The following is an 18,100-nucleotide window of genomic DNA, read 5'->3' as shown; positions in this document are numbered from 1 at the left end:
AAGAAGAAAGTCTCAGGGCTGACACATCTTCCTCTTTCCTCATAACAAAGCATCCATGGCACAAACCCAGTTGAAAGAAGATGTTTCAAATTGGGGGCAATGGGAGAAGCCGAACGCTGTTATTCTGTGTGAACTCCGGAGCCTCAGAGTGCAAGCTGGTTCAAAGGGAAACCATTAGTGGGCCCATAATCAAAAGTGAAGTGGGCTCTGTGTGGGCACTCAGGCTCGTAGTGATCTCTTCTCTCTGGCTGACTCTCAAACTGGAGCAGAATGAATTGAGAAGTGAGCCCAATCCACCGTGTGACCCAGAAACAAAGCCTGGAGACGGAGGGCCGGGGAGAACGTGCAAACTCTGCACTGCAGCCACGACGGGGCCTTCGCTCTTTCACCTCCTTCCAGGACATTTGGCAGAAGAGACGAGGTGAATTAGCCTCCGTTAATAGTCACGAAAAAACGGGACATGACAGACGTGGTCGCAGTCGAGCCCGAAAACCAAAGCAACTGTGCCAACAGACGCTCTGGGGAATCTGAAGAGGTGTTCTGGCACAGAAACTGGCAGGATGTTAGCATAATGACATTTCAGTCATGCACGCAGCTGTTACTCTTTATACATGTTAACGGTGGCTTGGAGCTGAATCACAAATCAGTCCCCGCCACATGGCCGGAGGTAAAAAAAACTTTGAAAATAACCAAGTTCAGTGGTGCATATTTTTCACAGTGCTGTAGACTGTATATAAAGATGCAGTACACATGTGCACCTCTTCCCACTATCCAGAAATGAAGCCAAAATATCCCCGATACGAACGCTGCCATCTTGAGCTGAAGACGCCATTTGTAGATGGACGCGCGGTAACGATCGGTCCCTCCCAATACACGTGCTCGACCAATCGTGAGTCAGTCTCAGCTGTCTTACCCCGCCTTTATACCATCGAACATTTAATTAAACCAAAACTGGAAAAATGAACATCTGGACAAACTTCAGTGTGATAAGAACAAGAGATTTTCCGATATAATTTTCCCAAAATTGTTCCTGATACCTTGACTTTGCATATCAGCCGATACAGAGTACTGATTACATACCAGTGCATTTAAAGAAACACAAACAAATGTATTTGATGTGTATGTGCGGTCCATGTCCCATCTACTAACATGGAGGAGGCTGTGTTTATGACGTATACTGCAGCCAGCCATCAGGGGGCGATCTTGACACTTTCTGGGAGCTGTACATCTTCTACAGTCTGTGGTTCACAGAGCTCCATCTTTCTGCACCACCCTGCATGTACACAGGCAAACTGCGAAAGAGCCTCAACACTGCATGTGTTGTTGATTCTCACCCAGTCTGCTCTGAGAAGGTGGCGAATCTAGCAAATCTGCATGAGGGTGGGGGGCGTCAAGTGACTCCATGCACTGCTCTCCAAATTGGAGCAAATGTGACAAGACTGAATATGTGAGGAGAGTGCAGCTCGTACCCGGAGGACTTGGGAAGGAGTATCTCCATCAGACGGGGGACAGAGGACGCACTCAGATCCTCACATGCTCACTAAAGGACTAATTAGAATACGTTTGAAGGGGAGAGGAGCACAGCGCCTCCAGTCCAGGATGTTTAGGACTGGAGACTGAAGGAAGAGCTTTCTGCTCAGTGTGATTAAATTCAACAGACAAGAGGAAAAAGTGCACGAATGAAAGATCTCCTCTCGTTTGTTCTTTTTCAAAGCTCGGCAGAACAACTCTTTTATTCGTCTATTGAAGACCCCACTCACTGGATGTGACCATTAACCAAAGACCCTTCACTTTATTAATACGTGTGAAAGGATTGGATGCAGCTCGTCCTCAACACCTAAAGTACGAGTGTGGTAGAGATAATGGATGAATGGATGGATCTCAATAGGTTTTTGTATTAATCAAGATCTGTGCATGGATGTGCTGAAAAGTTTCAAGTGCCAAAATCTGGTGTGTGATCATCATCTTGATTATTCATTCTTTAATTTGTCAGATTCAAATTTAAAGTTTAAAAAAGGATGGTTTTCTCAGCAGTCTCCTTATGAAACATCTTTTAAATCCAGAAGATGAAGGTTTGTATTTGGATCTGCACTGGATCAGTTCACTGAATATTCCAGGTTGTTTTTTTCATTAATATCCATGAGTTATTTCCTTGGGAGTCTGTGAAAATGTCTAAAAACTGCCGATCTTGCAACGTTAAAGAAAGAGATTTAAATAAATTCCGGGATGCGCCCCCTTGACTGAATCCGGGGGCCAGAATCTATTGAGCTCTCTCTTGGCTCGAGTCCCATCCTTCCACCAAGTGTCATGGAAATCTGTTCAATAGTATTTGCATAAGAACAGATCATTGATCTGCTGAGCAGACGCAGGCCTTTGTAAGCTCGACGTAATTTTTTCCAGTATTGCTGTAAAGCTGATCCCTTTATTAACGACACCTAAAGCTGACATTTACAACTTTATTGGCCAATGAGCCGCTCCACTGGTGCAATGACGAGTTAATTCTTGGCGCTGAAGTTCACCCTAAGAAAAAGTCTGGAGGGTGGAAAAGCCCTCGAGTCTAAGTGGAGCTGCAAAAAACAAAAAAGGACAGAGTTAAACACGTGTCCTTCATTTAACAGCATGTTAACAGAATGACGTGTTGCAGCAGAAGGCTCACACACTCTCACAGAACGGGTGTCGCAGCGCTCAGACGAACGAGAGCACGAGGTTGTGTAAGCCGACGAGGTAATTCCACTTCACGCTGCACATGACGTGGGCGTTTCGGTTTCAAGCGGTGAAATAAGTGGGGCATTACTCCGCTAACCTGACGGATCTGCGAGTCATTATCAGACCTGCCGCTTACGGCTTCGCCCGCGGCGTTTAAAATTCATGAGGCGGCTCCGCAATCTGATTTAAGAGGCTCGCAGGTGATCTGCAGGTAACATTAACTGAACATTTGAGCTGAGTCGCTGGATTTAAAAGCATAAACATGAATGAGTTTATTGCCACTACACGCTTCATTAGAGTTCAAACGGCTTTAAGTAGAACGCTGATTATTTGTGCTTTAGCTCATTTTCTGTCAATTTATGTGGGGTTTTTTTCTAACCGACTCTACGATGCAGCTTAGCAGGTCACTGCAACAGGGGCTGTATTCCAGCCTGTTGCATAAGCTCAGCCTGGTAATACACATGCAGTCGCCCACTGCTAACAAGACATGACATCTGGAGGAGTTGTTGTCAAGGTCCTTTTAGGCTTAGTGGCTCGGATGTATTCATTAACGCACACAATGTCCAACACGAGCATCTGAACTGATCCCGGGAACACAAGTGTAATTATTGGACATGTTAAGTACATCGTGGCAGCATGAAATTAGAGTTCACTTAAAAAGCCTTTAAATTTCACTCTTCCTCATGTGCACTCCGTACGTTTTATGTTTGTATGTGAGCTGCTGAGACGACGAGGACTGACTGCGCGGCGAAACTACCAAAGGGAAGTCGTGCGCCGCGTTGGACGGCCAGCCCGACTCTGTGTGGGGCTCTTAATTCAGCCTGACATCCTATCAAAAGTTAACTGGGCTCAAACTTCACAGAATGCCCCTCGCAACCCCGAGGCTCCAGCGTCTGGGATCGGTTGGTCCCGTGTCAAGCCGGCGTGGACGTGCTCAACTTTTGAACGTTTTTTAATCAGCTGCGAATGGAGCAGAAAAGGAGGAGGACATTTTTTAAAAAGCAAAGAGAAAAGCTGAGAGAGTGCGAAGGGATGAAAAAGAAAGTGAGAATAAGACAGAAAAAGAGAGAAATGACCCACTTTTACAGCACAAGCGCAGATGAGATAAATATAACTGCTGTTCACTTTGGCTGCAGAGAAGCGTCCCAGGCATTAGGTTTTTAACGTGCTCCGCTTCAAAGGCAGACAGGAAAAGGGAAGACAAGAATAGAGCGTCTTCATTTAGAGGAACAGCTATTAATATTTGATAAAAAGGCACAAACTTTTCCTGTTCTTGGCCGCGGTAATGGAACCATTGCAGGGAGGGAAAGTTTGTGATTTCGTTGGGCATCGTCCAGTAAATCTTTCACCTTCTTTCCTGCTGTGAAGTTTGCAGAGTCAACACAGTCTATTGTTAGGCTGTGTAGACACAACATTTATGCTGCAGTGTCATGATTGGAAGAAGTACTACTGCAGAAAAGTCAATGTTCTCTGTTGTACAGACACCATGGAGCTGATGTGCTTATTAAGCAGATTAGTCGAAGTCAACATAGTTTTTAATGCCACAACAACGTGTGGCCTCAACGTTAACTTGTAGAAAATTGTTTTTCAATGACGAGAACGTGCTGATTTTGAATTTGGGACGAAAACAGAACTGGTGTTGCAGATAAATAGTTCTTCTTAACCTTTAGCTTTTTATTTTCCTGCAAAATATGTACTTCATCTCCACATCTACTTGCTCCAAATATCACCACTATTGTGCATATGTACCACGCCCCCTTAAATGTCGTGCTACTCGGCCTCATCTTGCATCTTCCTACAAATTTGCATTTGCAAAATGGGTCTGGAACCTCCCAGTTCTTTTTTATTTTAAAAGGGGCGTCATCGACAAGAGTGAGAACAGACCTACAACCAATCAGACCAATGAAACGTGTGACGCAGCAAAGATAGTGCAGATTCAACACGTCTTCATATCAGCGACATTGTGTTTAAGAGAAAAGCTTCAGTGATCGAGTCAAACCCTCCTGCCCCTTTTCAGATGAACAGCAGTGATTTGTGAGTTTCACTGTGAATAAACATGAGCTCGCTGATTCCTCTGGTTTCCAGGTTACAGCCTCCTCGCTCCAGCCTCCTCGCTCCAGCCTGCCTGACATGTGATGACCTTTTGCTTTTCTTATTGGCCTCTCTGCCTTGACCTTTTGGTTATGGCTGTCTGTTCTGAACCACTGACACAGCAAACCTTTGCTTTTATCGTCATTTTTTGCCTCCGAGTCGAGCATCACGTGAGTCCTCGACTTAAAGGAATTATAACTTCCTCAGTGTCATGGCCGCTGTGCTTGACGGATATAGAATAGAGTCACCACAGTGATTTCTTTAGACGCATCTGGTTGTAGCTCTCGTTTCGTCCCTATTTGTGCACGTCTTCTCAAAACTTACTGACACCGAAGACACAGACCAAATTAAGCAGTACCACTGGGGGGCAGTGTAGCCAATAGATCAAGTGAGACTTTCATTGGCCACGAGGAAGAGATTTCAACAAAGGCAGAACTTTTTGAGGAAATACTTTGCGAGTTGGTACGAAACTAAAAAGCGTCTCTACGATGTTACTTCTCCCGTTCACATGGACAAACAGCTGCTGTTACCTCTTTCTTAAGGTTTACATCATCGCACCCTCCTCTACTGTCGCCATTTTTGTTGTCGTCGGAAACTCTTGATTGCACGCCGACCTCTAGTGGATGTATCGCTGAATGAATGGGACTATAAATTATCAAATAGTCCACACAGACGAGAACATTTCCCACGGGCCTCGCTTCACAGCTGTACAACCTGTGATACAGCACCAAACACAATCTCTAATAACTCCAATTTCAACCACAATTCCCCCGTTAGAAGATGTCATTCCGTCAACTGTGCAGCGCTGCTCCACCGCGTCACACCGTGAAAACGTCCACCTGACACCGACTCCCTCCATCTGTGCCCACTGCAACAGCCGGTGACACACAAACCGTCTCAGATCTGCAGCTTCAATCAGTCAGCAGAACGGAGCCCAGAGAATTTCACGGTCATCAGGGGCCGGAGCTGACGCGCTGCCAAGTTTCTGCACTCAACACAACAGGGTTCCCAAAATGTTGCAGAGTGTTCACAAAAAGCACAAAGGTCGACATTTGTGAGAGAGAAGAGCGGCGCACAAAAAGACTGAAAGTGCTTTATAATGGCAGAACGAGAGATGAATTACTGGAACGTGCAGCAATGCGGTCGCCGTCTCTTCCCTTGGGTTTCAGTCGACTGATGTTCGTACTTCATGAAGGTCGATAAAGATGCTGTGTAGGTTTTGTTCTGCCCCGTTTGTGACCAGGGACGAGACCCACGATGTTCGCCAGGTTGATGTTGCAGTGCATTAAAAAGAAAAAATCGAATTGAGGCCAGATGCTGCCGTGAAGGAGCCAAAACACAAAGATAACACGAAGCTGCACTCATCTAATCTTTAATGCCTTCGCTCATCTGCATATTCATTGGATCGAATGTGCAAAGTCAACAGCTACTCCCCCTTTCATCACTGGGAATGTGCAGAAATAGGGTAAATGGTGTAAAGCATCACGAGGCTACAGGTGACACTTCAGCACAGTGGGTTGGAAGTCAATTTTTTATTCTTGTGCTTTCCACTGGGCTGTGTTTGGTATTCAGGTGGAGTAAGAGGAGAGATTTGATACAACTCTCGAGTCCGTTTGTTAAATATCAAGCTCCAGATCGCAGCCACTTAGCTCTGCCTGGTTTCACGCTGAGCTGCTTTCAGACGTGCACTGAAGTCTGGACATTTTCACATTAAGTCCGGGGGAATTGGGTCCAGACTTTACCTGCAGGTCATGTCTGAAAACGGCTTGATTTTAATGCTTTATGCTCAATATTACAGTTATTTCACCTCTTTGCTCTTTGGATTTCATTTCTTGTCTCTGTGTCAAAGTTACTTGGGTAAGTTGAACTCTAAGAGTCTACGTCCACAGAGTGTCGGCCTGGTGTTTCCACCAGAGAACCAGACTCTGCTGGTTTCACCTTCCTGTGCTGTTGTCTCACGCTGAAACTCCGACACAGTGATGCACGCAGAGCCGGCTGAAAGCACTCGGTCCAGACACAGATCCAATAGAATTGTAATGAGCAAACCCCCCGACGTTTGTCAGACAGATTGCAGTTTACCGTGTATCAATCTTGCAAAGAAAGTCTCTGCAACTCTGCGGATGAGAAAATAGACTCATCGATTAATGTTGACACGGCGAAAGGACGAGTCTGTGCACACAACTACTATTTATATTTTCTGCTTAGCTTCTCATTGTGAATTCCGGGCAGCAGCACTTTATGTATGGTACATCAAAGATGGCTGTAGGTCCACCCGGGGGAGGATTACACAACACCACTCTCCTATGACATTTGCCACATCTTCGTCATCTTAATCCCCTTCTCCGTTTATTAAGGGTTTGGAAGATGCCCCCTCACCGTAGCAGCTCCTGATTAAGTGGACTAAGATGTAATCCTATTCCACCGACCAAAATAAACATGTTTATTCTACTAATTCTATTCGCAGTGCCAGATTCCGGGGGATGGATGTGAAATGAGTTTTCTGAATGGGTGCACAGGCAGGCGGAGCAGGGCAGCACGTCTCAAAGAGGCTTGATGCACAGAGGAAAGAATGGAGGAGTGAAAGGGACAACCTGAGCCACAGGGGTAAACACTGCTGTGGTTGGACAGGAAGTCCAGTTCCTGGCTCTTTTCTAAATGTCCGTGTATACGCACATAGTAAATGCTTCTGTCACGTGTTTGTTTGTGCCTGTATGAAACCATCGCCTTTCATGAAGTCATGTAAGCATTTTATAGCCTCCTACGCTGACATGAAAAGGACATAAACCTTCATGCAAACTCAATGTCCCTCTCAGACTGAGAGTAACACAACATGCTGGTGGTCGGCTGGTTGATGTGCGTTACATGTAACTATAACACGATTGGTCTGATTCCACTGGGGACTTGTGTTGCATGTCATACCCTTCTCTCAGGAAAAAAAGCTTTTCTCATCTCTATCGTGACCTTCAGGATTCCCAGAGGGATTTCTATCATCCACCTGCTGACTCCAACACCTCCATCTAGACTCCAGGGAATCGAACAAAGACGCTTCTCATCATCGCAGTCAATAGCCCTTAGATTTACCTCTGTGGTTGCCTCAATAAATCCTGTCGTACGCTTCCTACTATTCTCTTTAGTATAAAACTCGGATTTGTGCCTAAATAAAAACCAAACTGTGACCATTCGGCGACCTCAACTGTGTGTGTCTATTATTGTCACCATGACAACAATGGTCCGGGAGACCTGCCACTGGTACATTTGTATGCGAGGGACATGCAACCTATGTGGTGATTTAGGATGGACGACTTGCTGTTTGACGGTGGTTTCATCGTCGTCAATGATGAGGCTGCGTTTCTGACACAATGCTAAAACAGCCTCAAAGGGCAAATTACTTCATCAGTTATCAGACGATGTAAGTTTGCTTCTGAAAAACCTCTCTACGCACATCTGGTGTTGGATTAGGGTTCCCACCACTTCTGTCACTTTCTGATGAACCCAACACACGGCGATGAAGGTTTTGAACTCTGAACTTCTCTTACAGCCACGTGCAGCACTGTGAAGGTTTCCCAGAAGGGACGGTCTGTACCTGTGTTTTCACTCAAAAACTCATATGACCACATATGACCCGATTCTTCTTAGGTATAATTCAGTCAATATGGTTAGGGCTAAAATTAATGTATCATCATTGAACCGTCCCTTTGTCCGTATAAGCTGTTATGAGTTTTTGAGAGAAAGACGCCTCAGACCGAGCTGAGGACACGAGGCCGAGTGCTCTTCCTCATCAGGAGGAGGGTGATTGCAGTGCCTAATTAAAACAGTGATTTGAATCTGTATTTGCATCTGAGATTAACTGGGGTTTTTTGTCAGTGCATAATATGAACTAATGTTCATGATGCAACTCTCCTAAAGACACTTGTCTCCTTGCAGGTAGAAGAGTTGTGTCGGGGAAACGCTGACGCTCACTGGCACCAACACAAAACCCTTCTTATCACCAAGCTCTTAATTTCAAGCTCGACTTGCAAAGGCTGTTCAAAACAATGCATGCAGGGAGAAACAATGCTCCTGAAAAGATTATGTTGTGGAATTTAAACTATTAGCAGCTTGTATCAAATTTCACACCCACGATAGACCCTGATTAGAATTTTCTCAAACTATTAACCAGCTTTATGTATCATGTGGGCAGAGCTCTGCAGGAATCTGTGCAGTTTGTTGTTGTGGCTCATTAACTTCACTGAGTCAAAGTCTTTTCCAAAGAAAAGCTCGTACGGAGAGAAACACTAAAAACTGGTGGGTTTTTCAAAGAGCTAATTGTCTTCTCATGTGTTATAAATGTTTAAAGAGCTGACCTATATTCTCTGTCTTCAAGGGGTTTGTGGAGCACTGGAACAGAAACACAGAAACCGTGACACGGCGCAGTTGTGATTTCTCTCAAACGTTGCATCTGAAATTGAAGGAGAATGTGCAGCTTTGTCCCGTCCACGGGGACCGTTTCTGTTTGTAGCACAGAGATAAAAACAAAAGCAGTTTGTAATTAGATCCAATCTAAAAAAAGAAACGGGGCTTTTTTAGCCAAATGTGGCAAATTTAGAAACGGAGGATCAGTGAGCTCCGTCCTTCTGGAGCATTTTCTACAGTCAGAAAGAATCATGGAGGTACGAGGGAGGAAAAACAACAATAATTAAACGATAGCTGTCCAATAAACATACAGTAGTGTGAAGTAAATAATACAATATCTCCCTCAGGAATGTGGTGAAGTATCTTGAATAAATACTCGCTAACCTTTCTATCATCATCATCTTTGAGGATAAAAGTATTTCAGTGTATTATATTGTAACCACAGTGCAGGACAGGGCTGAATACAACGTTTCGGCTGCTCGAGCAAAATCCGCTCTGACCTTGGGGGTTTAGTTTTCTCCCCAAATTCCGACAGACGTATCAGTTCTTGCAGCTTCAGTGGACGTGAGTCAGAATTCATCTCTCTCTCAGCGACACAAGTCAGTGAATCACGGTTGCCGGCACAGAGTTTTCCTATTGATGCTCGAGCTGCTCAAGTCACAAATCACAGTGATGCCGGGTGTGACGCTGTAGCTGCTCTCAGACATGCACTGAAGTCTGGATACTTTCCAGAGGGGCTGTACGGGAGAATGCAAATGTTCGAATAAGTCGCTCTGGACATTTTCTAGAGCATTTCTGTCCAAACCCCCACCAGGTAAAATGTCCAAGAATCCAAATATCTCCAGATGAAAAAGAGGAGCCATACATGTACAAGAGGCCGAAGAAGAACTTGGAAAGACAAAGAGATTCAAGAGCTTTTGACGATGAAGCCAAACGCCAGTGTCGAGAAAAACTGATGATTTCCGCAGAATTTCTACGTCATGTCCTGCCTCCTGCCGCTCCACCCAGACGCCACCCTTCACCTGATTGTTTCAGACATGTTCCTGTCGTTGTGAACACGTCTGACCCGAACAATCTCCTGCTGCGTTCTTCATATGTGAAACACAAACTACTAAATGTCTGAACCTAAGTATCCCGGCATTTTCCAGAGTTCATGTCTGAAAGGGCTTTGGTGTAAACATGATTTATGCAGCCTCCAAGTATTCTACTCCTCAGACTGCATGGGATCTTACAGCAAGAGATTTGAGAGGTGAGGATTCTCTGAGCCACATGAATCCAGGTGAAACCGGGAGATAACACTGAGAAAATGGAATCATAACTTTCGGAATTGCGCTGGTTTCATTCATCCGAGTCAGCCTGGATAAAATCAGTGCGAGAAAAGGGAGGAATAAACCGATAAAGCAGATGAAGTATTCAGCCCTGGAACAAAGTGTGCATCTGCAGGCAGCTCCGCCGCTCGCCGCCTTCTATGCGGCTTTGAAAGATGGATCCCAGGAGGCCGCGTGCGAATGAAACTCGGGGAGATGCTGGAGGCTTGGCAGCGTTATGGCTGCTGCTGCTGCTGCGCTCGTTGAGACAGCATTAAAAACACGCAGGCCTATTTCAAGCTCTGACACATGTGGTAATGTCTTTACACCTGTAGGTCGGCACCACTAAAAGGAGCTGCGGCACCAGAGCGGGAAAGGTGCAACTTGCAAGAGATTTTTTTGATACTGTTGAGCAGGTGTTGTAGAAGTGTGAGGTTGGACACCTCCAGAGAGCTTGAGAGGCTTCAGGTGTTCGGCAAGTAAATTATTTAACTTAAAGAGAAAATTACTGCTGTTATTTAAGATGTAAACTTTTGAACATGCAGTTCAAGTGTTGTGAGGCTGATCCCTGGAATAGATTTTATGCAAACAGTATCCTGCAGATTTTCACGCATCTATTTTGGATTCCTTGAAGTGGGAAAACATGAGAAGCATGCGGCAGAACAACATTTACAGCTCTGCATGCAGATCAGCCTCAGTCGTTTAATCTTATCAGGGCATGTTTGTGCTGGCAAACAACACAAAATTCCACACAAAGGACCACACACATCTGGGGACGAACAGGAGAGACAGGTTCAGGTCACACAACACAACATGTGGACATTGTGCATTGAAATGAGCCAAGTCAGAGAAGAATGATCCGGTTGAAGAATGCAGTTGTGCCAGTGCCTCATACCAACCACACCTGCATGGGCAAACACACAGAAAACACACAGGTTTTTTTAACCTACCTCTCATTGGGTTCTGGATCCACAAGATGCCCCCGATCAGGTGAGGAGACTGGCCGAGCATCTCTGGACACTTGTGTCTCACCTCTAACGTCCGGAGTTAAGTAAACAGCTCAAGTGTCAATCGCAGGTTAGACGTGTCCCCTGATCCACATGTCACTCACCACCTGATGAGCAGAGCCTGGGTGTAAAACAGAAACCCTGTTGCACCACAGCACGGAGCAGCTGTGTGGCTCTTACATCCAGAGGACGATGGGGGGGTGGAGAGAACACGCAGCAGCCGGTGCACCAACACCGGGGATGGTTACGCACAAAAGACCCGGACGCTCCTCGGGGTTTGCAGACCTGTTACCCGGCGCACACACACACACACACACACACACACACACACACACGCACGCACGCGTGGAGCCACACAGAGGCTGCGCGTAATGGTCATGCATCAGCAGAGACCAGCGGCGGTTCAATGGAGGAGTGATACCAGAGGATGACCAGGACAGTGAGGCTGGTGCAGACACAACACAGGCTGCGACCGACTGACACATTTGACCTGACAACACACACACACACACACACACAACAAAAACACACACACACGCAGCTCCAGTCCTCCTATTATCTTTTGCGTTAAAGGGGAAATAAAGAGCGCAAAATGTCCTGATGGAATGACGCGTCTTACCTTCAACAGCCATCGCGCTCCTCCGCAGATCCGCGCATCACCGGTGAAATGTACAACTCGTCGCTCCCCCCGCTCATTGTACCTTGTTCGGCTTGTTCTCATCACTTTGCTGCGGGCGAGCCGGAGCTCACAGCTGCTGCCGCCGCCCCCCAGAGGATGCTGGGAAGTGTAGTGCTCGGCGCTCCCTGGGTGGTGGGCTTTGAAGTCTGTCACAGCTACTTTATAAAGTCAATTAAGACTTGGAGCCTCCTGAGTTTATACTTGTGTTTCCTCTTTGGACTTACTGACAATTTTAATTTCTCACGTTGGATAAAGGAAAAAGTTTTCTCTGTGTTGCGCTGAACTGTATTGTACGTACTTATCGGCTATCAGATCCATGCCCATTCATTTTACATCTGTACACGAAAGCAATTAGGCAACAACCCCCCAAAAGTAACGTTTTTTTAAATTAACAACGTGAACAACTACTGATGAATTATACTTCGTACACGGTCCCGACTGCCAGTTTAGCTTCTCTTAGCGCAAAGTCCGGAAACAAGAGAACAGCGGAGAAGCCTGGCTCTGTCCAAAGGTCAACACATCTGGTGACCATCTGATGGAGTCAAACAAAAACTGAGTATAAGTATGAAAAATTGTGATTAAACTCAGGGTTATGTGACTGTTTCCTGAACAGGCGCATTGACTTTGCCGGTGTCTCCATTTGTTACCTGGTGACCTCATGGTGGTTAGAGTAAAGTAACTGCACCACGCCAACAAATAAACCTGTTTAAATTCTGTTGTTGTACATATTAGATTTAGTTTCCCCCCATTCCTATCTCTATGCTAGGCTAAGCTAACTGGTTCCATCTTTGTATTTGGCTATTTGGCATCAAACGCTTGACAAGAAAGCAAATAAGTGTCTTGCCCATAAACTATTCCTGTGTGTACTTCATATTGAAATAGGCTTCGCTAACTGGTAACTCAGGTCATCAGCAAAGTTTTCCCATGAGAACAGGTACAAAGACACTAAAAGTACCTTCACCAGATCGGTATCATAATCTGGACACAGTTAGAAAACAGCCATCGTGTGACCTCAGGAGAACTGGTTTGATTATATACACAGACATTGTTTATTATTCTCCTGTTTCTCATGGACTATGCACCATGCAGCTTCCACACTGTAGAATTTCTGTGACATGCATAATTTATTTGTGCATTTGAATTCGGCTCTAAAAATTCCCCGACATCCACAGATTCGGGTTTTGTGGAACGCTCGTTGTTTTTTTGCTCTCAACTCCCGAGAGCAGTGAAAACAGCAGCTTATACTTTGACAGTGACTGTGTCTAAATGTGTCGAACATAATTACCAGGTCTTTGAACTGCCAGCGACAGAAAAGACTTGTAAATCCTCTTTGTTAAGCTAATTATACAGAACATTTCCAACACGACACACCTACTGTCTTACAGTAGCTTATGCAGTGTGTCATCTGCTATTCAAGATGCTAAGTGAGGGTGAAACGTTTGCTCCTGTAGGCAAAGGTTGTTTATTCTGTTATATTATTACCTGTCTTTGTATAATGTTCGAGCGTAGAGACAAAATCCACCAACATGTTGTTGTTACAGTGAATTTAAAAGTCTTTCTGTCTGTATATGAAGCGTGTAACTCACAAACCGTTCATTTTATCGGCTTCACACTTGGCTTGTCTGTTGTAAATTACCCGAGGAAGTGCAGTGCTGAGTTCAGTGCAATTCTGACATGCGATCCGTTTAATGTTAACACAGATATAAATATTCTTGTTTTAAAAAACCACGTACCAGCGCTCTGTAGCAGTCAGTGGGGGGTGAAGTGGTGTGTCTTCTACGTCCTCGGATAAACTACACCAGAGGTAATCAAGCAGCCATTTTCATTTCATTTCATTTTCATTGCAGATAAACCAGGTAGGATGAATGCAAAGTTTTCACTCCGCACCATAGGCTCTTTATAAAAAGCTCTGCACACAACGTTCAGCACACAAACATTAAAAAAAGTGACGGTTTAATATACAACCAGTTGAGGAGGATGCACTGATGACAGGGCATTATTATTCTGAAGTAGACTGCAGAGCATTAACACAGGCCGAGTAAATCATTCCAAACAGGCGGGTTTACAACCACCGCTGCACTCGTAAGTCAAAATGGAAGTAGATACAGGTCCCTTCAGGCCACAGTGTCTCCCTAGGACAGGTGGTACAGTTACTGCAAGTAGGAATCAGAATCTGCCCCAGACGTCTGCTTCACGTGTCACTGTTTTCAAGCATCATTATTGACAGATGAAGAGATAATGTGCAGTATGAGGAAGTCTCTATTTGTTGCATGGTAACACGTGCCAGCTCACGTACGTGTCAGTGTTTTTCTGCCTTCTTCCTGCTCTCCTCTTTTTTTTAAAGGTCTAAATGGGTCTTTATCAAATGTTTTACAGGAGGAGACTTAATGTGCAAATGTAAAGGTTATAACAATAAGTTCAAATCCAAATTACACAAGAAAAGACTAAATATTCTTGCTTTAACTTAAACAAAGTGACTTGAGCCTGCGACACAGAGACGCTGATGGAAAGTCAGTGGCACCAACTTGTGTTGAATAGTTTGAAAAACAAGAAACACACTCATCAACTTAAAGGATAATGAGACGTGCTCACAGCTTCTTTTTGTTGCCCCCTAGTGGCCAAAAAACTAAAAACAACTTTTCACTGAGTACTGTACACTACAGTACTTTTACTTTTAACTGAATACTTAAATAAAGCTAGATTGAAAACTATCACCCAGTGGTTCAGTAGTTTAGCTTTGACTTTACAGTACATAACCAGGTACCTCTGTTGTACAAGTTATTTTAATTCGTTATATCTTATTCCTGTATTTCTCTTTGTGTTTGTGTTCTGTGTGTGATTTGACAAAACCTGATGAATCAATAACAGGAAGGGGTAGAAAGTTATTTTTAATCCTAAGAGAGTCCTGGTCTTCCTTTACATTAATTATAACAGCCTCAGTCTAACAGGCCATGAGATTTAAAAGTGCTGCGCTCGGCTCTGTTCCCTGCATTGTGCCTGCTACAGTCTAATGAATGCTGAGCTGCAGGAATTCAGGCGATGAAACCCAATCCGTGTCTGAATTACTGCGCCACAGTAAACTGCAAAGCCGCCGGTTGTTTGGTGTATTAACACGTACTTAAATATCTCATTAGCATGAGGCATAAAGAAAGTGCAGGAGAGACACACGTATGAGAGTCTGCACCCCCGACCTGAACGGAAACACGAGAAGACAAGAAACCAGGACTTCATCTCTCCAGAGCTCGTGAATCAAAACCTCAAAGTCTTCAAAGATTTCTCGAAACGGGTCAACGACAGCTCACACACCCAGTCTTCAAGTATCTACAAAATTAATCCACATCGACTCCTCCACCAAGCTTTGACTTGTCTGTATCCCTGTGACATTGTTCTGCAGCTTTCCACTGAGCAGACCAAGGCCAGCACAACTTTGACCCGGGTGTTAGCATCACACCAGCAGCGTAATGATCACCCCATCATCCTGGCCTTGCCACAGCATCTCCCCTTCGAACGCCACCTTCCCGTGTTTCCTGGCTCTCATCAGGATCCCCACCACCTTGTCGGAGATCCGCACGTATCTGTCGAACAGCTCTCCGAACGTGATGCGGGTCTTTCCGTCCGGGTCCGGGTCGACCATCGTCCTGATCACGAAACACATGTCAGCGATCTCACGGTGGATGTGCTGCTCGGCTCGTTTGGCTCGCTCGGCTGTTTTGGTTCCCTCCTTGGGGCGTCCGTAACCCTCCTGGCCCTTCTGGAGGCGGAGAGACATGGAGTAGTCGTGGTCAAAGTACTCGCTGAAGGGGTTTAGTCTCTGGGTAACCGTGTGATCCGAGGCCCAGTTCTGCCAGCGGCTCTTGAGGTTTCCCACGGCGCTGTATTTCTTGGAGAGAGCATTGATCTTGTTGGCGTCTTCAGCTTGGTTTTTGTACCTGGAAGAGATCATGGATTACAAATAAATACAATAATACATCTGGAGCAAGGTCTAATAGATAAGAGTCTAACGGACGTAATCATGAGATACAAGAGGACATAGTGGATAACGAACCTAAATTTGTGTGTGTGATGACATCAACATGAGTCATTACGGTGCCTTTAAGGCCTCTAACCCGAACCCTTAGCTCAAAGTGCAGAATTAACTTTATCTTAACAACTTTTGCATATGCAGAAGAGACTCACGTTGGGACTGAAGGTCTTTTAATCTTCACCGCTGACTCAAAGTCTCCTTCACCGTCTCTTTCCTCTGATTCTTTCAAAATGTTTTCTGTGCGTGTTTGAGCATCATCTACTTCCTCAGGATGTCCACTTTCCTCTTTATCTAAACCACCGGTCTGTGACTTTCCTGCTCTTGCTCCTTCTTTTCCAAACTTCTGCTCTTTCTCCACCTTCTTCCAGCTTTTGGTCAGCGACGACACCATGTTGGAGCACTTCCTGCGGAGCGTGGGCGAGCTTTTCTTCGTCAACAGCCTGTCGATCTCCTCGGCCGATGGCAGAGCGTCTCTCGTGATCTTCTCGGTCAGGAGCCCGACGCCTGCACCTTTCTCCTGAACGCTGCTGGTCACCATCTTCACCACCTGCTTCGTCTTGATTGCAGAGGTAACCGGTGGCTCCTCGATCTTCTTCTGAGGAGCTGATGTCTTTTGAGCCTCTCCAGAAGTAGGTGCATTCGCTTGAGACCCCTCCGTTGGTTGTATTTGAGCGGCAGGAGGTGTCTTGGGGACCCACGTCTTCCTGGGCTCCTCAGTCGGTCCCCCCAGTGTGGAAGGAGCCCAACCACTGGGTTCACCCGCCTGCTTTTCCTCATTGTCCGTCACCCACTGCTGCCAGCTGCCCTTCCTCTGCGACGCTTGGCTGCTCTGTTTGTCTGACATATTCATCTGTATTAACGTGTCAGGTTAGGCAGAATAATTGCTTCTAAGTGAGCCGTCAGATTTGCTACAGTAAATTAATTTCCTCTCCGCCATAACTTTTTCTCCCTGTGCTGCTTTCTGGCCTCACGCTCGCAGCCGCTGCTCTAAAGTGGGGAGAGCAAACCCCAACTCGACGGAAAGTATTTGAGTCATCCCAGGCTACGGACCTGATCATCTTTCCCTGACACTGGTCACCCCGACACACTCAAGTTTCATCACAGACTGCGGAGCCTGTAACTGGAGGTAAATAGGACATTTGACCCCCAAGATTAATCAGCAGTTGCACAAATACATGCAGAGACCATCAAAGACATAACTTTTGATAATCTCATAAACTGATGAACAGTGTAAAGCCTAATGAAGCTTGAAGGAGCCACAGAGGGTAAATCCACACTTGAAGAACCAGGGAGCTTCTGAGCAGCAGAGAATGTGAAACCTGGAGGAGACGAGGATCTGCTGTCATGTAACAGGAGGTTTGGTTTTCCAGTGTCGTGAGGTAACAGTTCTCTCTTTCCCTGAAGGGAGCGCAGAACATTTCTTTAAACATCAGCATTATGCTCTGCACAGTTCAGCCTAGACACACGTGACATGCAGAATGTCGTTTTGTGTTTGTTATAATTTTTAACATTCATGTTTACAGGGGGGGGGGTTGTTGTTTATAAATAGATGTTGGCACGCCACACACACACACACACAACACACACACACACCACACACACACACACACACACACACACGAGGCTGCAGCTGTTAGCAGTCCGTCATGAGGAGTGGAAGTGACTCATCCAGCATCAGCACAGGACATCTCCTCAAACCAAGTCAATGTGGTAAAATATACAGTTTCACATTCTGGTCTGAGGAGGAGGAGGGTTAGAGCGCCACCACGGGGACAAACTGGCTCATTACACTGACAAATGTGGAGATTCATGTGGATTAAACTGCTCGTTGCTGCTGAGGCTGTATACTGTATACTGTCATTTGTGCCACACCATCACAGATCTGAATGAAATT

At 45.5% G+C, this 18,100-nt stretch overlaps 2 protein-coding genes across 4 annotated transcripts in view; both read right to left on the bottom strand.

The window, feature by feature from the left end:
- Window positions 1-13,953, bottom strand: part of samd12 (sterile alpha motif domain containing 12) — a 95,610-nt gene extending 81,657 nt beyond the window's left edge. For 2 of the 3 annotated variants that reach the window (XR_007034953.1, XM_035182770.2), the window contains exon 1: window positions 11,447-11,955. Coding sequence is in view for 2 of the 3 variants with exons in the window: in XM_035182770.2 (XP_035038661.1) it covers window positions 11,447-11,507 (61 nt within the window). In the remaining variant the exon portion in view is untranslated. Of the gene's footprint in view, window positions 1-11,446; window positions 11,956-12,122 lie in introns of those variants that run through there. The other variant, XM_035182771.2, reaches the window with a different exon arrangement.
- Window positions 13,954-14,103: 150 nt separating this feature from the next.
- On the bottom strand, window positions 14,104-17,467 carry abrab (actin binding Rho activating protein b). Its single transcript, XM_035182769.2, has 2 exons — window positions 16,359-17,467; window positions 14,104-16,111 (listed from the first exon to the last, which is right to left on the bottom strand). Exons 1-2 carry the CDS (start codon window positions 17,054-17,056, stop codon window positions 15,628-15,630), a joined length of 1,182 nt encoding a protein of 393 aa, XP_035038660.1. The 5' UTR covers window positions 17,057-17,467; the 3' UTR covers window positions 14,104-15,627.
- Between the last annotated feature and the right edge of the window lie 633 nt (window positions 17,468-18,100).

The sequence above is a fragment of the Hippoglossus stenolepis genome, chromosome 17 (assembly GCF_022539355.2).
Source record: "Hippoglossus stenolepis isolate QCI-W04-F060 chromosome 17, HSTE1.2, whole genome shotgun sequence".
Lineage (NCBI taxonomy): Eukaryota > Metazoa > Chordata > Actinopteri > Pleuronectiformes > Pleuronectidae > Hippoglossus > Hippoglossus stenolepis.
The sequence above is the reverse complement of the archived record's forward strand: the minus strand, read 5'-3'. Positions and strand labels throughout refer to the sequence as shown.